The following is a 17,650-nucleotide window of genomic DNA, read 5'->3' as shown; positions in this document are numbered from 1 at the left end:
ATGGAATACATGCTCTTGACAAAGGGACGGATAACATATCTCACAACCTATGAGTCTTTATAGAAATATCTATCTAAAAACTTATTTCATGATAACCGTAAATGAAAAAATAAAAAAGAAGTGAGGAAGTACATACAAGAACTGATTTTATTAATTGATGTGGCAGCTACATCTTATATATTTCGTATATGACTTTTGCCAAATTTTTCTGCACTAAAGAATTGCTAAGATCTTGCCATATGCTAAAAATTAGTATCAAATAAAATGGAAGCATACAATAATTTATTCCAAGTATCTGGTAACCCAGGAAGACACCAATGACTACAATCAGAACTACCCGGAAGATTATCCTTAACCTTTTTGGTATAAATAGACGGATGTGCATCAATTCTATATTCCGAAAGCTTTGTAATGTTCAAGTATTTAACTCGTAATTTACTCATTCGCGGTATCATACTCTCTACAACATCGATCAAAGGTTTTGGAAACCGCATTACGTAGGACTCGTCCTTGATAGGTTGTGTCACATTATAGCACCATTGATTGTATTTTCGAGTGTCGTGTGTAGGCGAAACACTTCGGAAAAACACGCTAGTTTTTACCGGATCAACGTTTTTCTTAAGCCATGATGCCCATGTTCTCATGGCTCGTTTGAAGGCAATTTCTCTTGGCATCACTTCTGTTAATTCTCCTTTGTATTGGAACAGATCCCAGCTGCAATATTTGTGCCAATATTATATAATTAATAATATTAATTGTAAGTAGATTACTCCGTACTTAATGTAATGTTCAGAAATATGTTTCTAACCATAAATGCAATACGTTAACTTAATAAATTTAAATTCTTTTTTTTTTTTGTTAACATTTCCTAACGTAGATCATAAAACACTATTAGTATAATTGTGTATCTTAAAAATTTATTACTTAAGAAGCTGAGTAAAAATATTAGAAGTTAGACCTATGTTACATGATCACATATTATTATTTTTTATCTTTTAATATATATGAATGTATAATTATATTAAAAAATCATATATCAACCAAAAGGTTAAAATAATGGTTGATGTCCAAAATTAGTTTATCTACTTCATCAGATGAACTTAACCATTTTGAACACAATCAAAATTCAAAATAAAGATTATGAATATATTATAAATCAATAAAATCACGTACGCTTTTATGTTGTCGTTATGAGTCCACCAGTGGCCAGAGTTGAATACCATAATATCGGCACCTTGCCACATCTTTGCAAAGTGTGATATGCTGTCAAGAATGAGAACTTTGCGGCCACTTTTATGCTTGTGAGCGAGTTCAGTTAAAAATGGGCTCATGAAGAACTCAACTGTAAAGTTATAGTCCTACAACCATTATTCAATTTCCATCAAAATAACTCATAAAAAATGAATTCTCACTAAACAATGGTTAATATATATCCAGCTTCATAGTTCGAACATTCACCTTCGCTTTCAAGAACTTATGTGCAGATTCTTTATTAGTACTGGCTTCTGTTCGAGTCGACGGAACAGAAGAGTAGATAAGGCAAGCAAGCGATTCCCACATATTTCTGTTGATTGAATCTCCAACTATTATCATTCTCTTGTTTCTTAGTCTTTCTAACATATCTCTTCCATTGAACCTAGCAAAATTGTCAAATTAAAACAGTGCACATTAGTTTTTATTTTTTATTTTTTTGTCTGACCATCAGGATTAATTTTATACTCTATCAGTAAATAATGAAGTATACTTACAATGGTATTTCACAGTCTCTAGCTTCCCATCTCCATTTTTCGTACTCGAAATCCGCCCTTCCATTCTCTTGGCATCTTACACCTACCTCTACAAATGGACAAGTCATTGTACTATAGCTCGGCTTATAATCAGCATCATAAACCCATCTCCCATCGAATATGTCACAAACTTTTTTCTTTTCTTCTATAGCTTCCTCCATGCTACTAACAGTTAAATTAGATACAGATATTGGACTAATAGCCGAGGATGATACTTCAGGGTGGAGTATAGCACTAATAATCGGAGTTGTCACTTCCGGAATATGGGTAATAATATCTGGCTCGGATATGGGACTAGTAACCAGAGGCGGAACTTCTAAGGGATGGGTGTTGGCATTAGGCTCGATAATGGTACTAATAATCGGGGATAGAACTTCCGGTGGATAGATAGTGGTGGTGGCATTAGGCTCGATAATGGTGCTAATAATCGGGGTTGGAACATCAACATCGATGGAAGGAGTGGTTAACTCTGAAGGCACGGTGGATGTTATGCTAGTTGTTGTTGGTTTATCTAATGTTTTAGAAAAGGGGTTAATTTTAAGCAGAGCATGGTTATTAGTAGCTAATAAACTTGCATTTTGTTGGGTTTTGTCGATGAACAAGAGTGAAATAAGACCACCGCAAAAACAACCAACTAAGAAGAGTTTCCATGTGCCTAAGACTTGAGGTTTCTTTTCCATGACTTAAGGAAATATTAAGTTTCTAATTTGTTTGCTGCCTTTGATAAATGTGAAAATGTCAAATTAGTTTACTAATGTTTGGTACGTTATCATATTGTTTAATACAAATAGGTCAACTTGCATGAATATTATACTTAATTACAGAAGTACAATATAAAATATAATTTAGCTAATACCATACATAATTCTTATAAATAAAAAAAAATACAAAAAGCTAATATAGTAGTAGCCTTAATTAGCTTCACTATATAGAGTAATAAAAATATCAATTATTGGAAAACCAAAAGTATATACCTGCCGCTCGCCAATTAAGACCCCAATGAGAGTTGATAGCATAATTGCAGGGTCATTCAATATACTAGTATAGTGTTTATAATATATTAAAACTTAGGAGTTCAAGCATATTACACGTCTAGCCTTGATTTATGAATCAAGCCTTTTAGGGAATTGAAATTACAGTAACTTAAAGAGAAACTGAAGGAAATGTATCCTTAATTGTTAATGCAATTACTATGGGCATGTTCTCTTACGTTGAAATTCAGTTCAGTTCAATTCAGCTCAGTTCAGTTCAGTTCAGTTCAGCTCAATTCAATTCAGTTCATTTCAGTTCAGCTCAGTTCAGTTCAGTTCAGTTAATAAGAACAACCCTAAATATTACTATGTATAAAGATCACAATAATTTTTAATTTTTTGTGATCTTATCGCCTTGTTATAGAACAATAACGGATATGGTGTGATATGTGGGCTAATACGTGTTCTCAAATAAGTAATAAAACATAAAATAAATCTCAAAGTTGCCTTAGACTAAATTGATACAATTGCCGCGATGTGGTGAATTAGTGTCCTAAAAGGTGATTCCACGCTACCCTTGTGTAGTTGCTGAGGGCCATTCTACAACAGTCTTAGGGTAGTATCTTTCTTAGATTTGGTCACTTTTAGCTTATTTCGTTATGTGTTTCGTTGATAATGGTTATTTTGCTTCTTTAAGTGTTTGCTGAAGGGTTTTATGCATATTTGCTTGATTTTTTACTTCGTTGTGACACTTTTCCCATTATTCCTCATCTTGCGCTTTTCTTTGTGTTTGTTTGTAAGTAATTTTAGGGCATTCCCATGGGTGAGAGACAAGAGAAAGCCAATGTGTTGACCCCTAAAATGTCTTTCCAAAACCTAACCCGATGATGAATAACATTTCACCGCCATTATTGGTCGGGTCGAGTATTTAATCTCGGGAATAATTAAAATCCACAATTAGTCAAATACAGTTTACAAAACAGTCAACAGATCAGCCAAAATATTTATTCAAATTCAGTCCAACTCATTTTTCAGCCCAAAACCTTTTTAGTTTATTTCGTGTTTTTTGTTAATTAAGCCCGATTAATAAATAATAAAACCCTAAGCCTGAAATAAGATCGAACGCTTAATTATCACGTGCTTAATGCCTAAGTAAAATATTAAAATGAATCTAGAAGGAATTCTGGATAACACAGTACAAATGCCGCGACACGACAAAATCTGCCATGACACGACAATTTTCAAGGGTTTCCTCGCGATGGATTTCAATTCTAGGGTTTTGTGCATCACCTTGTTCATCTCTTCTATAAATACGAGGTTGATTTCATTAGTTTCGGGGCACCAAAACATTATGTCTTTCTCTGTTATGCTTTAGCATATATACTATCTAGTCTTCCCTATTCTCTCATCATACTTTCTTAAGCACTTCCCGGAGTCCATACAACACCCGAACTTCTATACTGAACCAAGGAGTGAAAGGTAGAGCCGACTGATGGTTTGGACCAAATCAACTCTACTTTTTATTTAGTTTAAATTCAACATAATTTATATTTTTATTGAAGTTACTAACAATTTATTCATGATGTAGCAATTCAAGGAAACGCGGAACGTGAGTAATTAATTCACTTAATTACTCTTATTTTTTATTCTTATTCCTATATTTATAATTAGGTTATTATTATGATTTGATTTGACAAACGTTACTATTGTTAAATTGCTTCTAATGTTAATGTTGATTCTATTGTTATTTACGATCACTATATTGCATGTTTAAAGGGAATATGTAATTGAAAATCACGCTTAATAAGATAATTTGGACAACCGGTTTAGGTTCCTTTTTAATCTTGTTGATAATTGAAGTAATCACAATATTTTAAAATTATGTGTTGCATTAATATTCAACCAATTTAGCATAATTATAGTTTTAAGCAAATTAAATTTTTGCTTGCATGCCTTTGAGATAGCAAGGAATACTTTTCATAATAAGAATTGAGTAGAGGCCAACACTGGCGAATGTGACTCCATGACTCACTTCGTACCATCATCTCCGATTCTCCTTTTGTGATTCCGAACCATATAGAGTTAGTAATCTCATGGATTATGAATGGGGCCTAACCTTCATGGGTCAATCGTTGTTGCCTGTAGTTGTCCCTTAATCGTGGTTGCCTTAAATAATCCGTGAACGGTTTACAAGTTCCTTAAAAACTAGTTGGCGGCTCCCTATTACTTTTTTGTCCCTAATCGTTGTCCCTTATCGTATATGTCAATTCCCACTTCCTAAGTGTGCCAATCATATTCACAACATGCTTAAGTAGGTGCGCTTTGAACGACGCCTACACAATGAAATCAATGGAGAAAGCATAGAAGAAACAATTAGCTAGAGTTGTTGCACGGTCTTAATCGAGGGCACATGAGGGTTTTTGTGTATGCTTAATTGCGGGCGTGTACCACAAAAATTCAAACTTCAAAGTCGAGGCGAGAAGTATTGCACTATTGCACATGAGCTGCACGGGTGCGACATAGGTGTATGGGCGCACCATCAGCTAGCATGGGCATGTAGCGTTTGGTGCAACAAGCTGAGGAGCCCATGCGGGTGCGTAGCCCTATTACCCGGGCCAGGCAAGCTCAGTTTTTGCTTTTTTCGACCTCTTATAAATACCCTAAGCTCGACGATTTTTGTAATAAGTTATTAGCTTATAATTTTCCTCATAATTTTATACGAGTATTAATTTAGAATTTCTCTCTTTAGATTAGGGTTAGATTAGTAGAGGTGTAAGAACAAAAAGTGAGGAAATTGAAGAATCAAGTGTGACATCTACTTTGAAAAACTTAATAAAATTTGAATTTTCCTTCTATCTCCTCTTTATTGCTTTCTTTAGTTTCATATTTGACTTTGTTTAGTTGTTTAAATCTTTGATTAGATTAGTTGTTGTTCAATCTTTGTTAATTAATTACTTCATGATTAAAATTAGTTGTTTGATTAGATGATATTTTTAGTGAGTACTTTTTCTTGCTAGGGCTTGGGTAAAGCATGCTTGATTGATAATTGAGCTTAATTTGAGAATTCTTGTATTGAAATTACATTGAGTTATAGAAGTCTGCATATTGCTTAGTTTGATTGGCCTAGCTAACCATGATATTAAGTATAATTGGATTACTGTATTTAATTGACATGGAAAGTGGTGTTGAGTTCATCATAATTAGTTGAGAATTTGGGTGTGATTTCTTCTTTTTCTGATGAGGAATCTACATTGATGATTTAAGGATAACTACTATTAGATGCTTGATGAGTGGCATTTATGCCACTCTTTTATCCTTTTTCTCTAAGAATTTTCCCCTCATTTGGCGCTTGTTTGAGCCTTTTCCAAGCATTTTGTCCTAGTTTTTGCTATGTTGGTTCCTTCTCGTGTTTCCCTTTCTTTTCCTTTCTTTATCTCTTTCCTTCTCTATTTTGCTTATGTTTGTGTATGAGCTCTTTGTTTAGGTTGAATGGAGATGCTTGCGTGATCTCGCTCGAGGCTTAGTTCACCCTTTGGAGCGCATTGAAATAGGCGAAGAGAGGAGCATGGACTTTGAAGAATCCGGAGCACACATGAGGAGCGGCCGCTCACCCCCTAGGAGCGGCCGCACCATTTTCTTTCCTGTACATGTCAGCTCTGTTTCACATGCTGAAGGAGCGCCCGCTCCGCACCCTGGAGCGCCCGCTCCTATCCGGGAGAGCGTCCGCTCCCCTTAGGTCGGTTGTCTTTGTTAATACCCTCTAAAGCGCCCGCTCCCCCTCGATGGAGCGGCCACTCTCGTGGGTATTTCCGTGCACTCTTAAGCCTTTATATAGGGTAATGTGAGGGCATATAAATACCCCTAGGATTGTAATGAGATGATTATGTACATTTTAACCCTAATGAGAGAGAAAGTGTAGTGTTGCTCAAGTTATCTCCAATGTATTCAACTTTGTTCAAGTTTCTCTTCAATCAATCAAGCAACTTTCCAAGTTTTCATCTTTCATTTATTTCCTCTTTAGTAATCTCTAATCCTTTCTCTTAGCTTTATTTATTTGCCTTCTAGTTGCTTATTTTCATTTATCTTGTTAGTTAATGTATCTTTGTTATTTCATTGTTTTTAATTATGTTTAATTTGATTTTGTGTTTCTTGAGTTTACTCCTAGTTTTGCTATCATGTTTAACCCCCCTTTTCTAGGCTAATTTCTTAGCCAGGGGAAGGGGGTGGAAAATTTGTGTTGAATATTGGATGAATGATGATGGTTGGATTGAATACATGCCTTAAATTAATGAAAGATATGATTTTTGATGGCTTGAGATTATTGTTGCACTTTATTTGATTGCCCTCTAGTTTAAATGCATGAAAATGATTTGAACTAGATTAAGATAACCTCTACTTTAATGATTGCATAAGATGAGTTGTTAAAATGGATTTTTATGAATTGTGCTTCCTTATTCTCTTGATTTGCTTGTGTCTAATAGGATGCATGAGAATGATCCTAATTATCATAGAATTCTTTCATTGATTTGCCTAGACTATTGCATAAGAATGAATTGTTTAGGTAGGATCTTGTGTTCTTTGGCATGTTCTTCATGGTAACTATCATTATCCCCTCTTTCTAATCATGTTTGACACCCCCGTATCCCTAGCGTTCTTCTCTCTCGATTCTATTTGTCTTTATTTTGCTTTTTCGTAGTTTTAGTGCTTTTTATTCAAGACAATCAACAAAAATATTTCCCTTTTTACTCTTGCATAGTGATTTTGATGTTGAACGAGTGTGCTTCCTTAGTGGTTCGACCCTTTACGTACAGGGGAGTAGTTTAACGACCTATCCTATCCTTATCAATGCTCCTAATAGTTTCTACTATTAGTCTTTACATCGGTTGAATTGCTCCCTTTTTTTATTAGTTTGATTTTGGTGAACGCATTTGGATCCTGATTCCCATGTATTTTGTTTGTTTGATTCTTTGTGTTTGTAGTTGATTAGTTATAGTATCCTGTATTCTCACCTTTGACTTCGAGGTAGCTTAGACATTGTTTGAAAACACTCTAGCATTACCATTCATAGTGGTTTGACCCTGTACATGACCCTATACTTTGTATTACGATAGTTAAATAATTATAAATTTTGTTTGATATTAGGGTAATAAAGAGATAGCATAGCAATGCTCTAACGAATTGATCGAATTTGGTCAACATGTATGTTTGGAGGGCAATTTCAGGTTCTACTACAAATGAAGAATTCAAAGAGTATCTCAATAAATTCACTCTTTTTGTGTCAAAAAGGACATAACTATAATCTTCACATTTTGCGATGGTAGTCATATTTCAAAAGACTACTGTAAAATTTCACATAAAACGAGTTTGAAAAGTAGTTTTAGGAAAGCCTTAAAGTAGGTGAGTCAATTGACGAGTAGTCTGTTGTAGCAAGTGTTGAACTCTATGTTTTGATGATGGCGGAGAGTCTGAGACAAACTTATGAGGATACTAATGATCTTTGTTTGTTATATCAGGAACAAATTTCACTACTACAAAAACACTTTAGAGAACGGTTGTATTAGGTTTATAGAGTGCCTTATAACCGTTCTTGTGCTAAGAAATGTTTAAAGTTCATAGATCGGCTCAAAGAAGCTAGGCATTCTATACGTGGAGAAATAAAGAAGGATCCTAGCTTAGGAATTCTAGAGTAAGAATTTACTAGTTGATGCATTTAAGGAACAAGAGAAGTCATAGAGACAATTTCGAGTAATCTGCATCAATAACAGAGTTCCTTTGCAAAAATGGGAGATTCAGAATAGAAGCTAAAATAGGAGAAGTTCGTTAAAACGAACAAAGGCTTCGGAGTAAAAGTTCGGCTTGTAAGTTGTTGTCCAATTCTAGTGAAGAGTCTATTATGTTTAAAATTCCTTGGGGTCATATTTTGTTTTGTTTTGTTTTTTTGTTTTTTTTTTGTTTTTTTTTAACGCCAAGAATTTTTCCATACAAAATATTTGTTTGTGTTTGAGTTCCATAAGCTTTTGCTTAGTGTAGAATCTGCAGAGTAAAGAATAGAATGAAAATCTCCTATCATAACCCAATCATCAATTACAATTCACCCTTCTCTCGTAGTAGTTATTAGATTGAGTAACAACAAGGAATTTTAAGATATATACATTCAAAATATGTCAGAATATAATACTATTGTATGACATTGTTAATTGAACCTTTGAATTCAATGTTTAGAATCATGAACATAAGTATCAAATACAAACCTCAGCATAATTCTACCTAGTATATGTTACCTTTAGTTTAGCTTGTACCTACTATTAAACTGCTAAAAATTAGGCTAGGTTTGGCTTAATGGAAAATGATTTTTCCATTTTTTTTACCCATTTTTCTTTGTTTGGTTTGTCAAGGGGTGGAAAACAATTTTTCCAAGGGTGGAAAATTTCATCCTTAATGATGGAAAATATTTTCCTTCCAAACACAAGAGAAGCCACATTTTCCTCTCTCCTCCTTACCTCCTTTTTTACTTCCCTCTCATGCAACCTTACATTTCCACTCCTATTTTTTATTTTTTTTGAACTTTTCTTGAATGTAACCAAACAAATTAAGGAAATTTAATTTATAATTGTGTTTTTCCTTAAAAATATGTTTTCCATGAAAATTAATTTTCTACTGAAAATGTTTTCCATTAAACCAAACAGGGCTTAGTCCCCATTTCCCCAATATAAGATTTTGCTCCTAATCAATATCCCCATCACATCTCCCCTAAATCAACAAGAGTCCTATTAATCAATCGTATCTCCTAGATTATCAAAAAATATCAATGCATACAATAATCTATTCCAAGTATCGGGAACTCCAGGAAGGCACCAATGTGTACAATCTGCATAATTCTTGAGATTATTGTCATACTTTTCGGTAAGGGTATTCGGGTCCTTGAACCTGTACAAGGATGGATGTGCATCAATTCTGTACTCGGTCAACTTAGTTATATTCAAGTACTTCACCTGTATTTTACTTATCTGGCTAAACACGTTCTCGACTACTTCAACCATAGACTTTGGGAAAACCGGTACGTATGATTCATCCATTATGAGTTGTGTCTTGTTATAGCACCATTGATCATATTGTGGAAATTTGTGTGGTGCCGAAATGCTCCTAAACAACACTGTTGTTTTCTTTGAATCAACATGTTTCTCAATCCGTTTTGCCCATGTTTTTAGGCCATGTTCATAAGCTAGCTCTATCGGCATATCATTCATTAACTTTCCCTTATATTCGAATAACTCCCATCTAGAAAAAAAAAAAAAAAAAAAATTTATGGCATTGAGGTTATATACACAAAGATGCATGCACGTATACTTAGCAAATTAATGCAGCTTTCGTTAAACAATTAAGTTACATACTTATTGATAAAATTCAATATTGTTCATATGTGTGCTTAAAAATAGCGCAAAAAGGTTTGTAAAAAAGTTATAAATTAAAGAAACGGCCATAATATAAAGTTCTAATGTTCTGCATTCGTATGAATGTGGATTGTAACCTAGCTAGCATGAGTTTGTTTTAAATAAGATTACTAATAATAGCAAGCTAACTAAGATTATGTTGTGGTCTTGTTTTCTCTTTAGACTTAGGCCTATATATATATCTAATATTTATCAAACTTAAATTATAAGTATATGCTACACTTAATTATATTTACTAAATATACATAACTTTACTGAAATTCAAATAATTCTCACAGGTTAAGAGTTAGATCTTGTTCAATTCACTGCTTCATCTAATATTTAAAGAAACAAATGACTTTTGTTAAACTGTAATTATTTATTGATGGTATATATATAACTTTTGCTTAACTATAAATTTAAAGTACCGATGTAGGGCCTACTCTCATTAGATTAATTTCAGTTGAGTTTAGTTCAGCTCTAATAAGATCAGTTTAGTTTTATTCAGTTTATGTCTAATGATATTGCTAATGATATAAAGCCAAATTTCATACTTTGAAGCTTATATTACAACAACAACGACGATGATGATGATGATGATGATGATGATGATGATGATGATGATCATAATAATAATAATAATAATAATAATAATAATAATAATAATAATAATAATAATAATAATAATAATAATAATAATGACTATTATATGGTTATACCATATTTCACTTAATGACTATTATACCATATTTCATTATTTGACGAGCTAGGAATAAAAATAGGATCAAGTTTTAGTTTTAAAATAAGACCGCCCAAATCTTTGTTTTTTTTTTATTATTTTATTTTTTCATTTTGAGAATTATTTAAAAAGTGTTTTGTGTTCTTTTGTCATTTTAATATTTTATTTTTTTCATTTTGAGAATTTTTTTATTATTTTGTATATGTTTTTAAAATGTTTCGGGGTCCAATATTTTTAATATATTTGATTATATAGTATATTTTTCTTAGATATTTTAATATGTATTTTTGTGTACACACATATATAATAATAAATAATCAAAGATCATTAATCCGTAGTTAAAAATAGCTAATTAATTAGTTCAGTTCAGTTTAGCTCAGTTCAGTCAATGAGAACAGACTCGTAGTATTATCTAGGTATCAAAGATTATCAAGCAAAAATATAAAATTCCAAAGCAAGTAATAATTATCCATACGCTTTAAATCTTCCACGTTGATCCCACCAATGCCCTGAGTTGAATACCATAATATCTGCTCCAATCCACTTCTTTGAATTAGTCGAAATATTATCAAGCACAAGAACTTTTTTGCCACTTTCATGGTTATCGTTGAGTTCGACGAGAAATGGACTCCAATAAAACTCTAAAGTGAAGTTGTATTCCTATATTTAAACAGCAAAAAATAGTGTTACATTCATAAAAATTTTAAAAATTGATGATATATTAGCTTATATAAGAAATAAGAAATACCGAACCTTCCTCATTTATTTATATATATACCTTAGCCTTCCATATTGTCTTGTATTTCCTTTCTTCTTCGACGTTGGCTGCCGTGGAAGGAACGGAGAAGTAGAGAAGGCAAGCAAGAGATTGCCACATGTTTCGATTTAGTGAATCGCCTACTAAGATCATCCTCTTATTCCTCAGTCTTTCAAGCATATATGTTCCATTAAACCTAGAAATTTAGAGAGGATTATCATGTTTATAATGTTCAATACGTACTTATTTTAGTTATGTAGTCTAATATTTACATGTAGTATAAGTTATACAATGTTCAATAGCAATGCTAGTAGCTCTGCCCACTTGCTGGTTTATAAATTATGGACAACCTTTCCAATGCAAAGCATTAAAGCGCTATAAAATTTCCACAAACTTTTAAAAATATCGGGTGTATAATAATTATTGTACATCCATGCATTATAAAGATAGCCTAAAATGATAAAAAGTTACCCCTTAATGAATAATAGTTACCCCAATATGCATAAAAGCAACCCAATACAATAAAATTATCTACGCTTTATAAGTAAAGACTCACATTTTAGATGACTAAAAATCAATTATTAGTGATTGATTGTAATTAAATTATCTTTATAAACTTTTCTTGTTGTCTATTTATATATAAAAGTTGTATTATGTTTAAAGTTACCAAAAAAAGGCAAAAAGTTACCTTAAAATTAGCTAAAAGGTGCCCTTATACTGCTCAATGTACACTAATATTAGTGTGAACCGGCTGTATACAAAAGTTTTTCGAAAATTTCCTACTAATTTATGTGATGTGATCATGTGAAGTTGTGTATTAGGTAAGACTAATGTGGATTGCGATAACTTGAGGACAAAATTAGATGATTAAGGGAATAAGCAAGCTCTAAACATATGTTAATGATAAGTATAGTTAGGATTTTTTTAAAGTACATGTGAAAAGGAGTTGTCTAAAGTTGGGATAGGATCAATTTATTGCATATGATTTGTAATTGGCTAGCTAGAACTGGACGAGAATCTATTTATGTCAACTTTATTATTTGAAAATTGTGCATAATGTTTGCTGATTTAAGAAACTATGTGACGTATAATTATTTTCACCAAACATTAAATAATAATTATTTCCTTCTATGTATCCATTATTGATGGCATAGTTGCACACAACAAATTAACATATTCTTCACTTAATGCCTTATTACAAATTACCCACACACACACACTCTCTCTCTCTCTCTCTCATGTATGTTAACTTGTTTAGGAAGTAAGGACTACTTAATTACTTATTATCTTTGGATGGGTAAGGGGATTGAAAATAGGGTCTTAAGGGATAGAGCGAGGAGGAGGTTAGGCAATACAATAATTCAAGTGAGGAATGATATGATGGAGATATGAAAAAAAGATTGGAAAGGAAAGGAATAGAGAAGAGGAGGTTTATATTAGGTGGTAGTGTAATAGGGGTGGTAGTGTAATAGGCACGCTATTGAGATTCCATGAGGGACAACATATATGAGTAAGAGTGTTGTCCCACATAAATAAACTTTTCTAATCTAAAAGTCTAGGGAGTTTAATATGATACATTAATTTTGAAATAGAAGTATATACTTAATTAAAACTGGGAATAATCTTAACAAAAAAGAAGCCATCACAATTGATGACAATTGAATTTTAACCTACGTTGGAGCTCTACAATAGCACTCCCAACCGTGTTGAATAAAGTTGTACGTACTCATTAAGGTCATTAAATTCTCAACCTAAGTATCAGTTTCTTTTTTTTAACAAAAAAAATGAAGGAGATTAATAAACAAAATAATGTTGCTTCGATTCCTGTTTAATTTCCCTATAATATAGTTATTTCGGCCTTCTACCCTATTTTAATTATTCTTCTACCCTATTATGGTATACAATGCAAGGAAGCCCCACTTTATAATCATAATAAGAAAATTTTGACAATTACCACCTTCTGTTATGTCCATTTTAGCAATTACCACCTTCTACTTTTTTTTTTTTTTTGAAAATTACCACCTTCTATTTTCAAAAATATCAAAAGTTACCACCTTCTTGCCCCCCAACTACCACGTAACGTCATTTTGGGCCCATTTTTTCCCTTCCCTCCCTATTTCCCTCACATTTCTTATTCCTATTTGGATTCTCATCACCCCTTTCACTTTTTTTCCCTTTTAACTTAAAATACTAAATATAAATATCAAACTAATACTTACAATGGTATATCACAATCACGAGCTTGCCATCTCCATTTTTGGTACTCCAAATCCGGCCTCCCATTATTTTTGCAGCTCATCTTCTCCTCGACGAATGGACACTTCACTGAATCATAGCTAGGAATTTCTTCAGGGTTATAAACCCATCTCCCCTCGAACATATTGCACCTCTTTCGGCTTTCGGGTTTCATCTTTTCCATGCCATTTAGGGAAAAGTTCGAAGGGTTAATTGAAATAATTGATGGAATTGATCTAAAACGAGTTACCATGGCATTTCTAGCTGATGAATAATAACTCAAGTTTTGGTGAGCATAGTCAACATATAGAAAAAAGACTAGAAACCCTATTAAGGTTACAAGTAAGTAAATTTTCCATGTATACAAAATGTAGGGTTTGGATTCCATGACTTAGAAGTTGGAACATTAAAATGTAACGCTTTTCGGTTAGGCGAAATGCGTTCGAAATTAGAGTTCTATAATTGGTATGTGTATTTATATAGTACAAGCAATAGTTCTATAATTGGTAATATATATACTATATAGATAGATTAGTAGGTCAACTTTGTATTTAGATTAGTAGGTCAACTTTGTATTTTAGGTCTAAATATTAAATGATTTAACACATGCAAATGCATGTGGTTAGTAATATTGCAAGTGCTAATTAATCAACTTATTAAGTTAATTATCTATCTTAAAGCCTACTTCAATGCTTTTGAAAAATGATTAGATTAATTCCTACTTGCTACTATATACCATGATCTTACAAATAATTTTCTATAAATATTAATCATAAAAAATGAAACTCTTATTGGTACATGAATAATTTTACGTGGACCGTTTGATTTGAGCTGAAGAAAAGTACAGCTCACTTAATTAATTTCACTTAATGTAAGTGATATACTAGAAAGTGTAGAAGTATGACTACTTTACTATTATAATACCAGTAACAAGTAGGGAATATAAGAATAGTATTACTTTGATCCATGCAACCAAATTGTAACCAAATTGTCCAAATGAATATTTAAATATAGGAAAAACCTTCTAGGAAGGATCCCTCATTTAATTTGCAAGAACACACCAAAGAATTGAAGTGAAAGGAAAACTTTTGTATACACCCGATTTTCAGTAATTTACTGTACATCGGGTACACTTTTGTCAGATTTAGTGTCACTTTTGTCAAATTTAGTGTCACTTTTGTCAAATTTATCAATGAAGCACAAATAACTCTTATATATATCAGGGTAACTTTTGTGCATTTTAGTGTAACTTTTGCATATTTTATTGTCATTTTTTAACGGATGTTCAGTAATTTACTGAACATCCGTTTTATTTAAAAGTTTGTGGAAGTGAAAATACTAGTAGGCCAAACTAGATAGGACAGGCGATACTAGATAGAGACGAGGGACTCCAAAAGATATTACCTTTATCCCAAACTAGAGCCTATTTATCTTTCGTATATGTATTAATTTAATTTGCCAATCTTTATATTTTGTAATAGCCTCCGTGTTGTGTGTGACTGGTTACACCGTGTAACCACTCATACAATAACAAATTAACCTCTATAACACTGATGAAGTGACTATTTTAATACTAACGGATTAACCCCTTTAACAATAATTGAGTAACCATATAACACTGACCAAGTAGCTTCTCTAACACTAACCAAGTAACCTCTATAATATTAACGAAGTAACCGCATATAAGAATTTGGTTCACTATTTTGTTTGTTTTAATTATTTTTTTTTTATCCATGCATGCAATTAAATTTAGAACATTACATACATAAACTCTCTCTCATTTAATTTTAAAACATTTGTTCAAAACAAATAAAAATTGAAAACATCACATAATTATTGTTATCTTACTTGTTTTGGGGGACATCCCCCACACAAGTGAAGGAGCTCGATGCTTGGTTTTGGGGTATAAGGCCAGGTATGGCACGTTTGACAAGAAACGAGCCACGGGACTAGGAATGATGGGGCTAAATGGAGGTTGTGTGATTCTTGATGAGAGATAGATTGTCGAAAGAGGTAATCAAGGTCCATTGAAGAATGATAGGTTGACAGTGGCAGATCTAGGAATTCTGAGATGGTTAGTCACCATCAATTATTGATCACATGTGAAAGTAGAAAATTTTTTCCACATCTTTTTCATAATTAATTGATTTCAATCCAAAAACTATATAAAAAAAAGATAATATTTCACCAAATTGATTTCAATCAAAATATAAGACACAAAAATCCATACAACCAAATAGTACTTAAAATTTAATTGTACAACTCGAATGTACTACAAATTAGGTTAGTTCCCGTGTCATGCCAATAATTTTCAATAACCACTACTACCTCTACTACATATTATTTGCAATAATTAGACATTTTTCCTCTCTATTTTATGTCAAATCGTCACAAATAATGTGAAATGGAGCTAGGTAGTATTAAACTACCATTATAATCAGTTTTTTAAAACAAAAAAAAATTTAAAAATGTAGTTGTCAATATTGATCAAAATAAAAGATTACAAAAGATATATTTCGTATATGTTAGATATAACATGATGTAGAAAATTATCAAAATTATGTTCAAAATGCTTTTTAAAAGATATATAAGAATATTTATGTTATAAATAAGTCAAATCTTTTTTATTTTAAGTAATTAAACTATATAAGATTTGGGAATTATGTTATATGTTTCAATTTCATCAATGACAATATACATAGTAATATTGTAATAGTATTTCACTTTCTCTAAGGTAGTCATATGGTCATCATCTACTTCCTCCGTTTCCTGTTTTCCTATTTTGGAGAAATAAAACGTTATTCATGTTTCTATTTTTGGATAGTATGTAAAGACCATTTCACCCGCACTTTTTTAAACTTTATTCATTGTACATCCTTATTTACCCTTGAATTTTGCACATGCTTTATACTTTTTTGCACTTTCTCTCTATAACTTTCGTTTATGATTCCCTCTGTTCTCTGTTTTCCTATTTTGGAGAACCAAAATGTATTCCTGTTTCTATTTTTGGATTGTATGTAAAGACCATTTAACCCCCACTTTTAATCTTTATTAATTGTACTTTCTCATTTACCCTTGAATTTTGCACATACCTTATACTTTTTTCTACTTTCTCTTTTTAACTTTTGTCTATAATTGTACATACTTTCACTTTTATTAATGTACTTTATTCAATTTCTCTTCTTATTTCTTGAACCGTGAAAAAACACAAACATGAACTATATTATGGGACGCAGGGAGTATTTTAAAATAAAATACAGATATAATATATTATATAACCGAACTACTAATTGTTTGTTACCGAAAGTAAAAGTCAAGTATAAAGTTAAGTATAATATTGCATAATTAATATTTATAATAACAGACCTTTTTTTTAATCTCTCTTAAGTCTCTTTTGAAGAGTATCTTAAAATTTTTTAAAGGGTATCTTTGTTAAGTTTAATAGTGCAAATATTTGCTTGTCTTGTGACTCTTGTCAAAAAAGATGGCAAACTTTAAATTGAATTTTCCTTATTTTTGTTAAGTCAAAGAATGTTTATTTATTTATTTTTACGGAAGATTGCATACTTATATATTACCATAATCATGGTATATTTAGTAGATGTTTTCTTTGGGATTATTATTGTTTCCTTAATAGAATAATTGATTGTGGGAATATTTATTCATATCTTTGTGATACAATTTCTCAATATACCGTAAGATCTATATTTATTTATATATATGCAAAATAT

The 17,650-nt window shown here is 31.9% G+C and overlaps 2 protein-coding genes across 2 annotated transcripts; both read right to left on the bottom strand.

The window, feature by feature from the left end:
* Window positions 1-242: 242 nt before the first annotated feature.
* On the bottom strand, window positions 243-2,467 carry LOC145621441 (protein trichome birefringence-like 42). Its single transcript, XM_081676169.1, has 5 exons — window positions 2,251-2,467; window positions 1,749-1,992; window positions 1,459-1,636; window positions 1,174-1,358; window positions 243-714 (listed from the first exon to the last, which is right to left on the bottom strand). The coding sequence occupies exons 1-5, from the start codon at window positions 2,465-2,467 to the stop codon at window positions 243-245; spliced, it is 1,296 nt and encodes a 431-aa protein (XP_081532295.1).
* Window positions 2,468-9,528: 7,061 nt separating this feature from the next.
* On the bottom strand, window positions 9,529-14,094 carry LOC145619774 (putative xylan O-acetyltransferase 10). The gene is made up of 4 exons (XM_081674469.1): window positions 13,904-14,094; window positions 11,706-11,880; window positions 11,403-11,587; window positions 9,529-10,036 (listed from the first exon to the last, which is right to left on the bottom strand). Exons 1-4 carry the CDS (start codon window positions 14,092-14,094, stop codon window positions 9,529-9,531), a joined length of 1,059 nt encoding a protein of 352 aa, XP_081530595.1.
* Window positions 14,095-17,650: the final 3,556 nt, after the last annotated feature.

The sequence above is a fragment of the Chenopodium album genome, chromosome 27, assembly GCF_948465745.1.
Source record: "Chenopodium album chromosome 27, dcCheAlbu1.1, whole genome shotgun sequence".
Taxonomy (NCBI): Eukaryota; Viridiplantae; Streptophyta; class Magnoliopsida; order Caryophyllales; family Amaranthaceae; genus Chenopodium; species Chenopodium album.
This window is presented reverse-complemented; position numbering and strand designations above follow the sequence as displayed.